The following is a 16503-nucleotide window of genomic DNA, read 5'->3' on the forward strand; positions in this document are numbered from 1 at the left end:
GTCTCATCTTTTTAGCCCCTAATTGTGTTTTTAAGTTTCTTAATTACTGCTTGAGCTGCTGTGTGCATTTTGTCTGACTTCTCATTTCAGCTGGAAGAAGTTACGCTTTGTATCCTTCTCTGTTCCTGCAACTCCCCTAGCTCCAATAGGAAATCAAGAAAAGAAAGTGTTTAAATCAGCAGTAAATATATAATTTATGGCTCATAAAAACTGATTCAGTTAGTATAAAGGAAGACACCGAGTTCAAGACAAGTCCATTTCTGTGCATCAGTTCCTGAGTTTTTGCATGAAAGAAATGAAACCAGCTGAGTTCTGGTTTCACTGGATCAGATTATTATTATTACGGTTACTTGAGGAGAAAATGAAAGGGTTTTAGGGGCCTTCTTTCCTTAACAGAAGAGCTGAGAAGAGCTGTTGTACAGTGAGATTTTGATAGCATACGTATTGTGTTTTTACTAGAGATTATTAGATGCCAGTGACAAAACTTGAGGTGTGGTGCTGTACACAACACTCCTTCCATTTATTTATTGCTTTAAAAATGACCATTTCCGTGATGTGAAATGATGATTTGGCTCCTTTCTGGATAATAAAGAATTTATTTTTGAGGGCAAAGTCAACCTGATCTTATTCTTTTGGCTGACTGCAGTTAGTTGTGCAGATTGCTTTCCAAGGTACAGTCCAAAAGAGGAAATGGTTCTCCTGAAACTTCAGAGATGGTTTCAATATGCTGCTAATGTCTGTGAGCAGAACTCCTGGACTCGGCAAGAGCTGATTCTGCTCCTCCTGGCTTGGAACTCAGGCTTTTATTTTATAAGATGTGAATAAATGATTTCCTAACCCTGATTAACAGATGAGGTTATGAGGAAAAGCACGATTTCAAAGGAAACTGCTTTGCCTATTCCAGTATTAATTCACGTATAACGATTTGTTTGTACATGATAAACTGCAAAGTGTGTATTTTTAAGGTTCACTTCCCAATATTTAAGTGCTGTCAGACAAGTATGAAAAGAATCATGTGGGCTCTGGATTTGTGTTACATTCTGGCTCTGCACGCGTTCATCTGAGGACAAAACATTCAGGCTGAGATTTTCAAGGGGGACTGAGTTGTTCAACTGCTTTCAGAGGGAGAAACTGTCAGCATCCTGCAGATGCTTAGGTGTGTTTTTGTGCCTGAGTTTCCCTACTTTGGAGGCACTGAGGTCGCACCAATGGGTAGCAGTGGGGGGCCAGGGATGTACAGATGTGCTGTGAGTCCATCTGTAAATGTTCTGGTATGTCTGCTGCTATAACAGGATCGTACAGCTTGAACTGCAAGTTGGAATAAAATTCCACGTACTGTATTCACAGATCAGAGATTTCATTAAATGCATTTTGAAGACTTGCTGTCTGAAGACCATAACCAGATCTGTTCTGCAGCTCTCCTGATAGAAAGCTTTCATGCATGCTCACTGTGGCAGGTTTTAGCTCAGCTTTTTCTGTCGAGTATGGCAGCAGGTGGGCGCTTCCTGCTGAAAAGAGTGCAAACTCCAAGTTCTTTGTGCGTGCCCAAACTGTGTGTCCAAAACAAAACTGCTGTGATTGCAGAGTAGGGAGGGACTGAGCCAAAACGAGGGGTGCCACAGTGGGCCAGCATGTGAACGGTGGGGCTTCCCTGGATCCTGCCCCGTGGTGGCTCTGCTCTTCTAGTTCAGGTCTGTGGTCAACAGGGATAATTTTGCATTGGACAGGAGATCATTAAAATGAGTGAGGGACTCATTTACAAGAGGTGGTTTTGCGGAGTAGCTAAATCCAAGTCTTTGAGCAATATTGCCCAGTTCTGACAAAGGAAGTTTCTGGTACTGTTGTAATATATATTTTAATCTTGGACTGCTGCAAGATTCTGTGGGCAAGGTGAAACATTTGTTTTAACATGGTTTGTAAATTAATGACATATTTAACTATGTACATAGGTCTGTAGAAAGTATGGAAACTGGAATAAAAAGGGCATATGGAGACAATCGTGTATAATGACCCAGTTCTTACAGCAAAGGGGATTGCTTTGGTTTTCTTACTTAGGGAAAACTTTGGTTTATGTTGGTCACAATGACCACCTGTGGGAGCTTGCTGATTGCATGTTAGTGCCAGGTAGTGATTAGAGCACCTTTATCACCTGGGAAAAAGCTCGGGTTTGTTTTTAAACTACCTAAATGTTAAAGAAAATCCAGGCAATGTATGGGCTTTGTAGGAGCACCGTGATTAGTAAAAATATCTGCTGTAATTTGGGGTCAATTCAGAATAATTCTGAAGCTCGAGGCTTTTCTGATGTGTGTTCAAAGCCACGTTTTTCTGATGTAGCATTTTACAGCAGAGGAGAGTTCTGCTATTTGTGAAAGTTCTGTGAAAGAGAGTTTTGCTGTTTGTGAAACGCTGCAATATAAATACAGGGTAAGCTTTGTTTTTCGGAGGCTTCCATTTCTGAACTGTGCTAGAAGCTGTCCAAAATAACTATCAGGTAACTTTGTAGTAATGGCATGAGATGGTGAAACAAATCAATGGATCCTGAGATCATAGGTGTATGATACAACCATGTTACACAGACACACGAGTGCAGACACGCAGGTGGCACTCTCCCTATGTCTTTGTTCTTGTTTTGTGTTGGTGCTCCATACTTCGATGTGAATATGGGTGCTTCTACCAAGAAAAATACCCCAAATCCTTACGCTATGACATGTGGCACTTTAGCAGATGCAGAGTTTTGTATTGCTTTCCTGTTCTCACTTCAACTGCTGTTCTGTGAAGCTCTGGTACCTGCTTGGACTGCCAGTGCTGCTGCCCCCCACCTGTGGATATTGCAGCTGAAGCTGAGACCCCGTGTGGGACCGTGGCTTTCAGAGACTGCGACTCTTTATCACCTACAGTAAATGAGATGCTGAAATGCTTCTGCCAGGTAACAGTAGGTCTGGGGCAGCTGGTGGATGAAGCAGTGCTGCAGGCTGAGGAACACAGCAGCACGGGGTGGGTGTTGGGCACCGGCAAAGGTCGGCAGCGCAGATCCCCATGGCCGCCCGTGCTCCATCTGCACTTCTGTCAGTGGTCTCCCAGAGCCTTCCAGCAGCTGAATGCTCCCTGCGAGGCTGCAAAGCCGATCCCGTCCATAACCGTCAGCGGGTATTACGGATGCCGTGTGATGGAGCATCGGGCGTAAAAAGAAAGCTGAGGTAAAGACGAACCAATCTGATTTTAACTGCATAAGGAAATGAAGTCACTGAGAAAGGTGCTCAAGTATTTAAAAGCCCCTTCACAGTGCAATTAACTGTTGGGTTTTAAGTGCGATTGGCCCTCACGGCTCAGACCGCCCCGGATCCTCACGGTTTCCCGCCCGCGGCGGCGCTCCGTCACGTTCCCGCCTCGTCACGTTCTCGGAGTGGGGGGGGGCGCGAGCGACAGAGCGCGCGCTGAGCCGCGGCCGTCTCCATAGAGACGCAGCCGTAAAGCGCGCGCGGCTGCGCGTGTGTCCGGGCGTCTCGCGGCACTTCCGGCCGCTGCGGCCTAGCGGCGGCGGCGCCCCGTTGTCCCGCGGCCATGGAGATGCCGCTGCCGCCCGACGGTGAGCGCGGCCCGGGGGAGGCGGGGAGAGCGGGCGGAGGGGCGGCGAGGCGGCGGGGCCGGCGCGGTCTGACGGCGCTGCTTCCTCACAGACCAGGAGCTGCGGAATGTCATCGACAAACTGGCGCAGTTCGTGGCGCGGAACGGGCCCGAGTTCGAGAAGATGACGATGGAGAAGCAGAAGGAGAACCCCAAATTCTCCTTCCTCTTCGGGGGAGATTTCTACGGCTACTACAAGTACAAGCTGGCCCTGGAGCAGCAGCAGTGTGAGTGGGGCCAAGGGGGTTCTGTTCTGCGGCCCTCCCCGCCCCGCCGTGCCCCTCCGGGGCCGCGTCCGGCCCTCCGCTGATCTCTGGGCCGCTGGGGGTTGGCCGAGCCCGGCCCGCGGCTCTGCCCTCCCCCAATCTTTCCCGCCTCTTTCTCGCGTGGGTTCTGGGCTGGACTGGGCTGGCTGTGAGCTCCTGTAGCACCCCCGGGTCCAGGCTGCAGTTCCCAGCAGTGCTTCTCTCACGCAGGGAGCTGTGGGTTCTTGCCGACCCCAGCACTATCTGCCCTTCTCTGCTCGATTTTCATGGAATCATAGGATATTCTGAGTTGGAAGGGTTCTATAATGATCATTGGGTCCATCTTCTAGCTCCGCGTGGCACCACCCAAAAATCAGACCCCATGTCTTAGAGCTTTGTCCAGATACTTGAATGTGGCAAGCTTGGTGCCATCAGCACTTCCCTGGGGAGGCTGTTCTGACCACCCTCTGGTGAGGAATGTCTTCCTGATATCCAGTGTAATCCTCACCTGTTGCAGCTTCATGCTGAACCCTCAGGTTCTGTCACAGCTCAGTTGGGAGAGGAGATTGGTGCCTGCTCCTCCACTCCCACTTGTGATGAAGCCGCAGGCCCCGATGAGGTCTCCCCTCAGTCTCCTCCAGGCAGAACAATCCAGGGGTCTTCAGTCACTCCTGATGCATCTTTCCTTCTTACCCTTTACCATCTTTCTAGCTTTCCTTCAGGTGCTTGCTAATATTTGTGTTCTTGTACCATGGTTCCCTAAAACTGTGTGCAGTGCAGTGTGGAGGGGAACAGTCTCTTCTGTTGACCAGCTGGAAATGCTGTGCTTGATACATTCCAGGGTATGGTTGGCTGTCCTGCTGCCTGGGCTCACTGTTTACTCATGTTCAACTTGCTATTAACCAGGACCCTCAGATCTCTTTCAGTGGGGCTGCTCTCTGGTATCATTTCATTTTGTATTAAATCACTGCATCAAGAGGGAAGGTCTGGTCTGGAACCACTGTGACTTTTGTATATGGATACTTTAAGAGCTCGCTTTGTCTCATAGTGTTGTGCAAGCAAAGTCAAGATATTGAGGCTACCCCGCAGATCCAGCCGCTGCCACAGCCATCCCTCCCACCTGCTGCCCCCATCCCCACTCCGCAGGGCACTCCTTCTGTGGAGGAGCTCATCCAGCAGAGTCAGTGGAACCTGCAGCAGCAGGAGCAGCAGCTGCTTGCTATGAGACAGGTTGGTGTAAAATAAGCACTCACATGGCTCATCCTTGGCTGTAAGAAACTGGAGTGAAAGGAGAGGAAGGCTCGCCTCTGACTGGTGGTGGTGAGGTGGCACGTTGGTGAGCGTGGGACGTTATTGTACTTATTTTTGTTCTGTTGTTGTTGCCTTCATCTGCTTAGAACAGATTTCTCTAAAAGAGCATTGGATGTGGTATAATTTTATGAATTTCATTTTTTCAGGAACAAGTGACATCAGCAGTAGCCCTTGCAATAGAGCAACAAATGCAGAAAGTTTTGGAGGAAACCCAGTTAGATATGAATGAATTTGACAACTTGTTGCAGCCAATAATTGACACGTGCACCAAAGATGCAATCTCAGTAAGTGATCCGAATCTTACTTGGTGATGTTATGGGTTAAGTAGGATTGGAATTCTCTGACTGGTACATTTCCTTTCTGGCAGTTATTTCAGAGTTCAAGGAAGTCCTTATGATGCAAATGCAGTAGATGAACATAAACTATTTTCAATTTTCTGTTCTAAGGCTGGCAAGAACTGGATGTTCAGTAATGCAAAGTCTCCTGCACACTGTGAGCTGATGGCTGGGCACCTGAGAAACCGTATAACGGCGGAAGGAGCTCACTTTGAGCTTCGGTTACATCTCATCTACCTAATCAATGATGTGCTGCATCACTGGTAAGGATGAAGTTGTGTTCCAGTGTTAAGTTCTGATTCATTTGGTGAAATCTCTCTGCTCGTTGTGCTCTTAGTGTGACTCGTCACCCTTAACGTGCTGGTAGCTGACACCGAGATCTGGTGTTTCGATAATGAATTTCAGCTTTTCCCTACTTGGCAATTTTTATCTCAGATAAAGCTGTGCTGTAAAAATGACAAGGAGGGACCTCTGTATTTCTATGAATCCACTATTTTTAGTACAGCAGGAGTGGGGAGGAATTGAATTATAGAGCTCTTCTTGCTGTAGTGAAAGGCAGTAACTCTTATCTTCCCTTTCTCTTTTTTGAAGCCAACGGAAGCAAGCACGAGATCTTCTGGCTGCTTTACAGAAGGTGGTTGTTCCTATATATTGCACCAGTTTTTTAGCAGTGGAGGAAGATAAGCAACAGAAAATTGCCAGAGTGAGTATCTGGTGTTGGTTCAACTTCACACTTTGCTTTGCTAGGTTAATGCTCAGCAAATTCACAAATGTCCTTTGAGTTTAAGCCTTAATTTGAAGAAGAACCTAGAAGACCTTGGGATTTATTTAAAAGTTGCTATAAGGATAAGTGCATCTGAGTCTTCAGTGGCTCCAAATACAATTTAAAAATCATAAATTTGCCAGAAACATAAGAAAAAACTTGAGGCTTTTTTTTAAAATCTATTAACCAGTTCTGAACATCTCTCACTCTTGAATCTGTGCAGCTTCTTCAACTGTGGGAGAAAAATGGGTACTTTGATGAGTCAATTATTCAGCAACTGCAGAGCCCAGCTCTTGGACTTGGCCAGTACCAGGTTAGCAACAGAAGAAAAGTAACACTTCTTATTTATGTGCACGTTTTGAAAACAAACTGCAACTGCTTTAGGTGCAGCACTGACTTTATTCCTGATTTCTCATCTTACCAGGCAAATTTGATCACTGAATATGCGACAGTAGTACAGCCTGTGCAGGTAGCCTTCCAGCAGCAGATACAGAACCTGAAGACTCAACACGAAGAGTTTGTAAACAGCTTAACACAGCAGCAGCAGCAGCAACAGATACAAATGCCACCACTGGAGAACGAGGTGAAATCAACACCCCCTCCTCAAGCGCCCACAGCTGCGCCAGCCTCAGCTCCACCATCTGCTCCAGTCACACAAGCAGGTACTGTCCTGTTGTGGGGACCTGTGCAGAACTCTGGGTAGATTTCTGCAGTGTGTCCCATATCCAGCAAAGTTCAGATGGAGTCTGTTGTAAGTGGGCTGGTGTTTTCGTAACTGCATGTGACCTTAGGTGCCTCCAACTGTCTCCAATTTGTTTCAGATGATGGTAAATCTCAGCTGCCTCTAGCTGGTTCCTCAGAGTATGACACAGCAGGGTCTGGGGTGCAGGATCCTGCCTCTGGTGGACCGCGTGGCCCTGGATCTCACGATCAGATTCCTTCAAATAAACCCCCGTGGTTTGACCAGCCTCATCCTGTTGCACCATGGGGTCAACAGCAGGTATCAAACACTGTTCTGAAACAGTAGGTAAAGGGAGGTGGAAATTCAGGAAGACAGAAGACTATCTTGGTACTGGAAACGTGTTGAAAATGTGGGAATGTGATAAATCCAGAACTTTCTCATTTTGGGCAGTTAAAGGCAAGGTAGGGACTGTGTTTCATTGTGTCAACTGCAGCATGTTTCCTGTGAACAAGCAGAACAAGAAATAGTCCCCTTAGTTCAGCACTGTCTGGTTCAGTGTCAGTTTGGCCTTTTCTTGTCATTTCCCTGAAGCTGTGGTGGTTCAGAACTCACCTGTGCTTATTGCCCACAGGCATTACTTAAAAGGTAGACTGTTCTTATTGCATTCTTTCTTCTGTAGCATAATGGCCAGTCTCCTTCCTTACTTTTACCACTAGGGACCACCTCACTGTCCTCCGTGGAATAACAACCATGAAGGAATGTGGAACGAACAGAGAGATCAAGGCTGGAACAGTCAGCGAGAGACGCCTTGGAACAACCAGCCCGATCCTTCTTGGAACAACCAGTTTGAAGCACCGTGGAACAACCAGCACGAACAGCCTCCATGGGGTGGGGGTCAGAGGGAACCTCCATTTCGAATGCAGCGGCCACCTCACTTCAGAGGCCCATTTCCTCCACATCAGCAACATCCCCAATTCAACCAGCCCCCGCATCCGCATAATTTCAACCGCTTTCCACCTCGCTTCATGCAGGATGATTTTCCACCTCGCCATCCCTTTGAAAGGCCTCCTTATCCTCATCGGTTTGATTACCCCCAGGGGGATTTTCCTCAAGGTAAAGTGTGTACCAGGCCAGGTTTTCTTACATTGCAGTACTGATTGCCGTTACAAACTTTAGTGTTTTTGGGGTTACTGCTTACTCTTGATGAATAGCTCAGGTTTTCCTGAGGAACACTGAGTTTGTGGGTTTGGGAAGCTGCTAAGTGACTTTGGAAATACCTGCAGGGTAGGATGCTTCCTAACTTTTTGAGTCATCCTTTCCTCCCTAATGGATATGGATAACCAGAATCCAGACTGAAGTCAGCAGCAGTTTGGGCACTCTTTTTGTAACCATTTATTTCATTCTTAAAGTAGTCCAGAAGTGAAAAACAGCATTTGCCTGCAAATTTGGTTTCCTGCACGTCAGGCTGTAGGTCAGGGTCCTCCACTGCTAGAGGAACTTAGAGGAATGCAGGCTGGAAGCATTTGGTCTTGTGCACCATCGTGCTTCTCTTCCTCTTCACTTTTACTGAAAAGCTCTCTGATTATCTGCCTCAATGCTGCGTGGCTCAGTAGTTGCTGGTGAAATGATCCTTGCCTCCAGTTCTCTTCCCCTCCCTCCTTGTTTGTTTTTTTTCTCTTTGCTGGACCGTGGGAACATATGAGAATGAAGGTAGTGCACTGTGTGCCTGGCTTTTGTGGCTTGGATTTGACTGTAGGCCCCCTCGAAGTCTGGAATAGTTCTTCCTTGATTTAGTTGTTTAGTTTGTATTTCATATTGAGAAGTTATGGTTATTCTGGAATAATTATTGTCAGCATAGTGTCCAGGGATCCCTGTGGTTCTGTGCGACAAGTCATGCTAGAAATGGCAACGTAATTGGTTTTGGTTTTTTTGCTTTTTCAAGCTTAAATGGCAATGTAGGATTTGCTGTATAAGCTTAAAAGATTCTTAGTTCCACAAGTGCAAAAGAGGCTGAAGCCCAGGGAGCTGCATAGTTGGGACTGTGGTTGTTCTTTTGTTGTCTTTCTGAAGAGCTGTGGGAACAGCCTTTCTTGTGTGAGGAAGGAGGATTAAAGCTTTTATGTTCATAAAAAAAATGCAGGTTTGGATTGCATTGGTGTCCCAGAGCATTTGTTGAATCATGAAAAGTTGTTGGAGGAGGGGATCTACCACAACAGATGGCTAAAATTAGGGAAGGGTTGAAGCAGTGACAACACATCGTGTTCTCTTTCTGATAAAGATGAGTCAGATAGCACAGGCTGCAGAGGGCTGTAGTAATGGTGGCTGTAGTGACCTTTCCTGGAAGAACTCCTGCTCCTCTGCAGAGGGTGTTGATTTTCAGTCTCCCATTTTTCTCCATGCCATGAGTTCAGCAGCGTATCCTGGTGCTCATGACAGTGGTTTGTCTGGCAGTGATCAGATGGATGTCTCTTGTTTCTCTATTTTAACAGGATATTATCTCTACCTCTTCTTGAAACACCTCTTTAAACAAAGTATTTTCTTGTCACCTACTCATGTGAGTTAATTCCTGCCATATTTCTTTCTTTACATATATTGATTTGGCATAGACTGTACGTATTGCAGATCTGTTTAGGGTGTTAAGCCACAGTACTTAGGCTTCAGAAATAGATCCCATCAGTATCTGCCTTACTGCATCTGAAACCTTTTGTTCTCGAGCATCTCGTATTTTTGACAGTCTGTCACAGTTAAGGGTGGCTTACAGTTAATATCCAGTTGTCCTGAGGGTGTTTGCTATCACCAGAGAGGGAGATGCACTGCAAGACTTTGGTGGACGTGGGCCTGTAGCCAGCTTCTAGTTCTTCTGTTGTTTTTCTTGATGTGTATGCCTCCAGGGGCCGAGGTTGTTTTTAGGATAAATGCACTGTACGCCTCTTGGATTGCTTTCCTTTCTCTACAGCCAAGTAAAATGTTCTAACCCTTCCACTCTGCAGAAATTGGACCTCCTCATCATCACCCTGGGCACAGATTGCCTCATCCTGGGATCAGCGAGCATCCTCCCTGGGGAGGGCCACAGCACCCTGACTTTGGGCCTCCCCCACATGGGTTTAATGGGCAGCCTCCTCACATGCGGGGCCGACAGGGCCCTCCTCACATGAACCACGATGATCCCAGTCTGGTGCCAAACGTTCCCTACTTCGATCTTCCCGCTGGTCTGATGGCTCCACTTGTAAAAGTAAGTGCTTGAGATGGGCCCAGGCTCCATCAGCATCCCATAGTCGCTGTTACAGGCTGCTTAACACGGACATTTCACATCTCTCCATCCAGCAGATGGGGAAGGTAGTAGAAATGGTGGAAATTCCAAGTGTCGTGTCCTGGTGGAAGCTAGTTAAGCTCATACACGTGAAAGACTGATGTGCTGTTGAGAATCTTACCTGCAGTGGTTTCCATGTAGGCAGAGGGCACCTGAGGTTCTGGTGGGGCTGCTGTGCACTAGTTTTGGTATTTGGAGTTCTTTCTTACGTAGATGTTTTGTGACACTAATGTTGTATATGCAGACAAAGAATGGTAGAGCCCAGGATGTGTATCTGTATCAGCATCGTGGGGGATACGTGCATTTATGCACGCTGTGTTTGAGATGAGCACACAGGACTATTCCATCTGAACTCGCTGTTACTCTCAGCATGCACCAGTTTTTACCGTGTTTCCAATCCAGGCACTGTTATCACGGAGATGGATAGATAACACCTGCATTTTATCTGCCTGCTGGTCCAGTTAATGCCCCAAAAGGTGCAGTGCTGGTTTATCTCGTAGGAACCAAAATGATGGTGATAGCACAAGAAAGCATTGGGTCATCTGCAGAATCCTTATTACTGGAGCATTTTTTATCCAATTGTGAGGTCCCTACAAGGTTAAGTCTATATTTATCTCTTCAGATTGGCCACCCCATGACACATGACAAGAATGTAATTTGTTTTGTTTCCGGCAGCTTGAAGATCATGAGTATAAACCTTTAGATCCTAAAGATATACGTCTTCCACCCCCAATGCCCCCCAGTGAGAGACTACTGGCTGCGGTTGAGGCATTTTATAGTCCACCATCTCATGACAGGCCTAGAAACAGGTAAGAGTAGGTGTAGCCAACAATGTGGTAAGGAAAATGCCCTAAGGAGCTGTGTCTCAAACCAAGAAGTGGCTCTCTCTTCCTCACCCGTGTCTTGGTTCTTCTCATGCTAAGAATGAGTGCTCTTGTTGTGTTTTAAACGGTTTATCTTACACTGAGATGTGCAAGGCCTCTGCCCAGGCTCTTTGTTCCCTCCCACATTGAGCAGAAGTCCTCTCTTGATCATGACTGACTTTTACAGATGTCTGTTCTACGTGTGGTTGATTTATTGCAGTGAAGGCTGGGAGCAGAATGGACTGTATGAATTCTTCAGAGCTAAAATGAGAGCAAGGCGGAGGAAAGGTCAGGAGAAGAGAAACAGGTGAGAGACCTCTGCTGTTGGTTTGGAAGGTGCTAGGACTGCTGTGCATGGGAAGACAGTGCAGTAATACCTTTCCAGAATGAGCCGAGTTTTCACTTGCTGGAAAACAGCATTTTTTTCACAGCAGTTTTGTTGGGCTTGTTTGCAGAAATGCAGTGTGTGTGATTTCAGTTTGATCCAAAGCACCTCTGCGTTTCTCAAGCACCTCCAGGGAGTTTCAGTGTCCCTGCTCTCTCTGCAGCGGGCCGTCTCGCTCTCGCAGTCGCTCTAAGAGCCGAGGCCGCTCCTCCTCCCGATCCAACTCCCGATCCTCGAAGTCATCTGGCTCCTACTCCAGGTCCCGATCTCGCTCCTGCTCTCGCTCCCGGTCCTACTCGCGCTCTCAGTCCAGGTAGAGTCTGTGAGGTGGGGATGTGTGGAGCCCCGGACGTTGCTCTCTGCACCTTATTTCACGTGCTGTCCTCCCCAGGAGCCGGAGCAGGTCCCGCTCCTCTCACAGCCGCTCGCGCTCACGCTCCAGATCCAAGTCCTACTCCCCGGGCAGGCGGCGCCGCTCCCGGTCCCGGAGCCCCACCCCTCCGTAAGCTTGCTCTTGTTTCTCTTTACCACCATAACCTTACAGCATCATCCCAGAACGGATGGGGTGGCACTGGGTGCCAGTGTTTAACAGAACGCAGATGACTGCGTTGGCTCAGAGCAGTTACTGCTTGCTCTCAGTTTCTTCTTTTGATTTCCTTAGCTCTTCTGCTGGCTTGGGTTCCAGTTCTGGACCTCCCGTACCGGAGTCAAGGCTTGGAGAAGAAAATAAAGGCCATCAAATGCTTGTGAAAATGGGTAAGGTGCTGTTCTTGAGTCTGACGTAAGCCAGCAAACAAAGTCAGGAACACAGCTCTTGGATACTATTAATCTTTGCGTGTTTGTAAGTATGGTCCCTTTCAGCACTTGGTATTCTGAGGTCAGAATAAGGATATTCAGAGATACAGTACAGAGAACATTGATGGTGATTGCCATTCTGAGAGGGTATGGATGAGAGGGATGTGAGCTTAGCATGAAATAGCATTTGACTCCCTGAAGTGTTCGTCTCCCTCTGGTGCAGGTCAGCATCAGGATTAGGGTTTATGGTTCTACTGCTGTAAGGATTACAGTGTTGTGTACTTTCTGCAGGGTGGAGTGGGTCTGGTGGACTGGGAGCCAAGGAACAAGGAATTCAGGACCCGATTAAAGGAGGAGATATTCGAGACAAATGGGATCAATATAAAGGAGTGGGAGTGGCATTAGATGACCCCTATGAAAACTACAGAAGAAATAAAAGTTACTCATTTATCGCACGCATGAAGGCTAGGGATGAATGTAAGTACACGTTACTGAGCAGTGTAAGAACTGCTCGTGTTTGTAATTTTGTCTTATTTAAGATTTACTGTGGAATGTAAACTCAAAATCAAGTTAACTCTTAATTCTTTCTAGCGTAACAGACAAGAGAAACAGCAGGTAAGTAAGCACACGGAGTAACCTCGTGTCTTCCACTCTTCGGGATTGTGCTGTATTCTGATTTCATTTCTGCAACGTGAATTACTTCTCCTGTTTGGTGTGAGCCACATCCTGCCTGTAACAGCAGTAGTGTCTCTTAAAATTCAGTCCTTTGAACACCACCAGCACCAAATTTCGGTCACAGAGGTGGTGGAGGGGGCCGTGCTGTACGTGGGTGGCTGCTGGGGCAGGAAGGGAGCTGTGGTTGGAGGCAAGTTGGCCCACGCTCACTGCTCAGCTCTGCCCAACTCCTGCAGTGAGTGCTGTGCTCTGTCAGCCCCAGAGTGGTACTCAGTTCAGTGCAGAAACAAAGGAATGCTTCTGTGGAGATGAAAACATTGACCCAAACTGTGGAGTTCTGCAGAGTCTGTTGTGTGAACTGTACGTAGCAGTGATGAAAAGAATTGGCATGGCCCATGGAAAGGCACTTCTGCTGCAGATCTGCATAAAGAAATGAACTCAAATAAAGGCAGAAAGGAAAAAAATTGTTATTAATAGAGCCCTCGTTCCATGAAGCATTCTGCAGCCACGTAAGCTGTGTGAAATGTGTAAGTGCTCTTTTCCCTATTGTTTCAGTGAAGCGTGAAACGCAAGACCCTCCACCACCTGAATAAGACTCTCTGAAGAAAGATGTCTTGCATCTTCTACAAAACATTAAACTTGTATAAATGTGGATGAGAGTCTGGAGGAAGTGACAAATGAGTTACTTTTAAAATATGGTGAAAAATGGAAAGCTATGACATGTAATTCAACAGTTGTGATTGAGCAGTGGTTAAAAAGGCCAACTGTGGCTCTGACATGTCTAGCACACTTAAGGATTTCCATTTTATTTTGCAAAATTGTCTAGTTAGCAAGCCCTTGGTAGCAGAGTTAACCCCCAGCTGAGCTCCCCGGGTCCAGGATTGTGACTCACTCATTCCTGTGGAATACAGACGTTTTCTGATACTGTTCTGTGTCTCTAGTTCCATAATATATGTTTATTTCTCTCAAAAGGTTAATTCTATTTGAAGTGGAGGGGTGCTGCCTTGGGATCAAGTCAGACTGATGCTGAGCAGTGTATCCTAATGTCTAAATGGGGAGTGAAGCATCTAGTTCCAGTACAGGTGACCTATGAGCACTGTGCGAGCTTGTTAGAACCTACCACACAACCCAACACCCCTACACACCAGCTGCTGCAGTCACAACTCTGTGCAGAACACGAGGGTTAAATGTTCTAGCTTTTCAAGTGCTCTAAGGGATGTTCACTGCTTTGTAATGGAAGACATTCTTTAAGCTTTTTATATTTTTGTATATACCCTTTAATAAAAGCTAATTAGTTCAATAGAAGGGAATCAGTTTTCTCTGTTCTGCAAGTTTCTAACAGTGAGACGTTCTTGGAAACTTCCTTAAACCTGAACGAGAATAAAGTTTTGTAACTGTTCCCAGAGAGCACCAGCTGCAGATTTAGGCCCTCACACTGCACTTCCACTGCAGAGGTCTGCGTGGCTGTGACAGCTTCCAGAGCCCTTTGTTTGTATAGCAGAAACCCTCGAGAACATCCAGTGACTGTGGTGAAATATCACTTTGTTCTAGATCGACTGTAGTTGTGAAACTGTAACTGTCTGTGACTCAGCGTATGCCACCTGTATGTTACCAACTTGTGAATTTTGTTTTGCCTTCCAATAAACACTTTTTTATTAAAAAACACCACGTTGGTTCATACTTCAGTGACTGGAGTTCAGCAGTAAGCTTCCCTTGCACTGAGCTTACCCTAACTTTGCCTGTGTTTGGTTTTGTAGTAATCTGATAAGACTGCTTAAATAAAGCACTAAGAGCAGGATGGTATTTTCCTGCTGTCATCGTCTGTGCAGCTCTATACAGACTTTCACTGCTAACATGAATTAAGGTCAGATGATCTATGTGATAAACAGAGACTGCAACAACGCCCACTGCTTTTAGATCAGAGTCACTTCGGTTTTCTCCCCTGCTAAGCAGTGCCTGACTCAGCTCTGACCCATCCCTGCACCACATCCACCAGTAAGAACACAACAAAAACAGGCAGGAAAGCAACGATGCACTGCAAAACACAGAGCACACAGACAAAAGGTTGTGAACTGTGCAGTCTGAAGGGGGTTCTTGTTCTGAGCTGATGCTGGGGAAGGTGCACTGTCCGGTCACGACGGCAGCAGGATCCCTTCAGCTTTCTGCATTTCTTCAAACACTTCTTCAAATTTTAAAGGTGGGGATCTGTGCTTCCTGATGTACTGCAGAAAGTTAATACACAGTTTATTTGTGTAGAGAAATGCTTCATGGCACACAGAACACCTTCACAGTGCTATACTCGTGCTTCGCTAGCAACGGAAACTGACGCTGCAGTTTTAACATCACAGAGATTCTTCCCCAGATGGGAGGAGAAAACTTTTAAAAGACTACTGCCTCCAGTAAGACACCCTACAATCACAGGGACAGGGATAGGGTCTTCTACAGTTAATCTATTCATTAGCAAAGCAATTAAAACAGTGCACTGTAAATACTGGTTTTGTTTGGCAAGGAGATGCTTCCTCTCCCTAGGCTCTTTCTGCTCCACCATCCGTACCTCTTTTGCCTCTTCCAGTGTATGGTAGTGGAACTTCTCATTCTCTAAAGACTCCACGAGGGAGAAGTGAAGGTGCCGAACGTTCTCCACAAATTGCTGGGTCAACATCAAGTGCTGCTTCAACATGGCATTTAAAGCCAGAACTGAGGGACTGTATGCTGTCAAGGCTGCAAAGAGTGAAGAGCATGTGTTTAGTAACATCACAGCCATGGGAGGTGCTGATGCTGAGCCGGGCAGTGACCATGCACAGAATGCAGTAAAGCAGTATTAATGTCCTTCAGTACCTTCAAGTGTGTCCGTGCCGACGACGTGAGGGGCAATGGGCACCGGATCGACGTAGCTGCTCCCAACAGGAGGGCCACGCAGTGCAGAGCTGTGTGCTGTGCAGAGGACAAGAATTACTGCACTCAGAGGGTGACTCAGTGCCAGAATTCAGTTTCAGCCTTAGGGACATCGGCTGCCTTAGAACAGCTGCACTCCCAACAGGGAACTCAATCAGCCAAGCTAACGCTGACGTCAGCCTGTGCCCAATTCCCTTTACTTACCATCAAGGTCACCCCACTTGTCCTTGTGGAAGCTGTACTTTCTAACCTCGGCCACAGCAGAAATAAAGCTGCTCATACTTGAAGGAAGCCACTGTTTCAAAGCCCTGATTTCTCCTTGCGTACAGCAAGAAGCACCTTCACTAGTTTTTCCTTTCAAGAGGAGGAGGAAACAAGCTGCCCCTCACAAATAAAGGTCACAGCTTCCTTTAATCAATGGGGCCAAAGTGCTTTCTCAGATACAGTGCCAAGAAGCATCTACAGCAGTTGATTACTTCAGTAACTGAAATACACTGTTACGTGGGGAACTGCAAGCTGTCACCAGCAGCAGCTCATCCATCCAGAGTTCTGCTTTTCAGCACAACACTGAAGTTCCTATGCTGTTGTCCGGTCTCAACAATTTCTACACTACCAAAGTA

General features: G+C 46.7%; 2 protein-coding genes across 3 annotated transcripts in view; one reads left to right on the top strand and one right to left on the bottom strand.

Moving 5' to 3' along the window:
- The window catches only part of CUNH19orf44 (chromosome unknown C19orf44 homolog), a 34428-nt gene that overhangs the window by 15539 nt on the left and 2386 nt on the right, over nt 1–16503 (bottom strand). The window contains exons 5-7 of the mRNA XM_065748678.1: nt 15827–15922; nt 15543–15709; nt 15114–15210 (exon numbers count right to left, since the gene is read on the bottom strand). Of these exons, the coding sequence (XP_065604750.1) occupies nt 15121–15210; nt 15543–15709; nt 15827–15922 (353 nt within the window). The 3' untranslated portion in view covers nt 15114–15120. The remainder of the gene's footprint in view (nt 1–15113; nt 15211–15542; nt 15710–15826; nt 15923–16503) is intronic.
- CHERP (calcium homeostasis endoplasmic reticulum protein) lies at nt 3529–14396 on the top strand. Of its 2 annotated transcripts, none has more exons than XM_065748833.1 (18): nt 3529–3586; nt 3678–3851; nt 4918–5099; nt 5327–5464; nt 5627–5778; nt 6107–6218; nt 6502–6591; nt 6703–6940; nt 7100–7278; nt 7677–8073; nt 9951–10192; nt 10946–11079; nt 11354–11440; nt 11682–11831; nt 11910–12020; nt 12180–12274; nt 12605–12790; nt 13961–14396. In XM_065748833.1, the coding sequence occupies exons 1-18, from the start codon at nt 3562–3564 to the stop codon at nt 13963–13965; spliced, it is 2697 nt and encodes an 898-aa protein (XP_065604905.1). In that variant the 5' UTR covers nt 3529–3561; the 3' UTR covers nt 13966–14396. The 2 variants fall into 2 exon arrangements, with proteins under 2 accessions (XP_065604905.1, XP_065604906.1); XM_065748834.1 differs by lacking the exon at nt 13961–14396 and adding an exon at nt 12905–13091.

This window comes from Cyrtonyx montezumae, unplaced genomic scaffold (genome assembly GCF_038088225.1).
Source record: "Cyrtonyx montezumae isolate F1298 unplaced genomic scaffold, pur_monq_1.0 scaffold_51, whole genome shotgun sequence".
Taxonomy (NCBI): domain Eukaryota; kingdom Metazoa; phylum Chordata; class Aves; order Galliformes; family Odontophoridae; genus Cyrtonyx; species Cyrtonyx montezumae.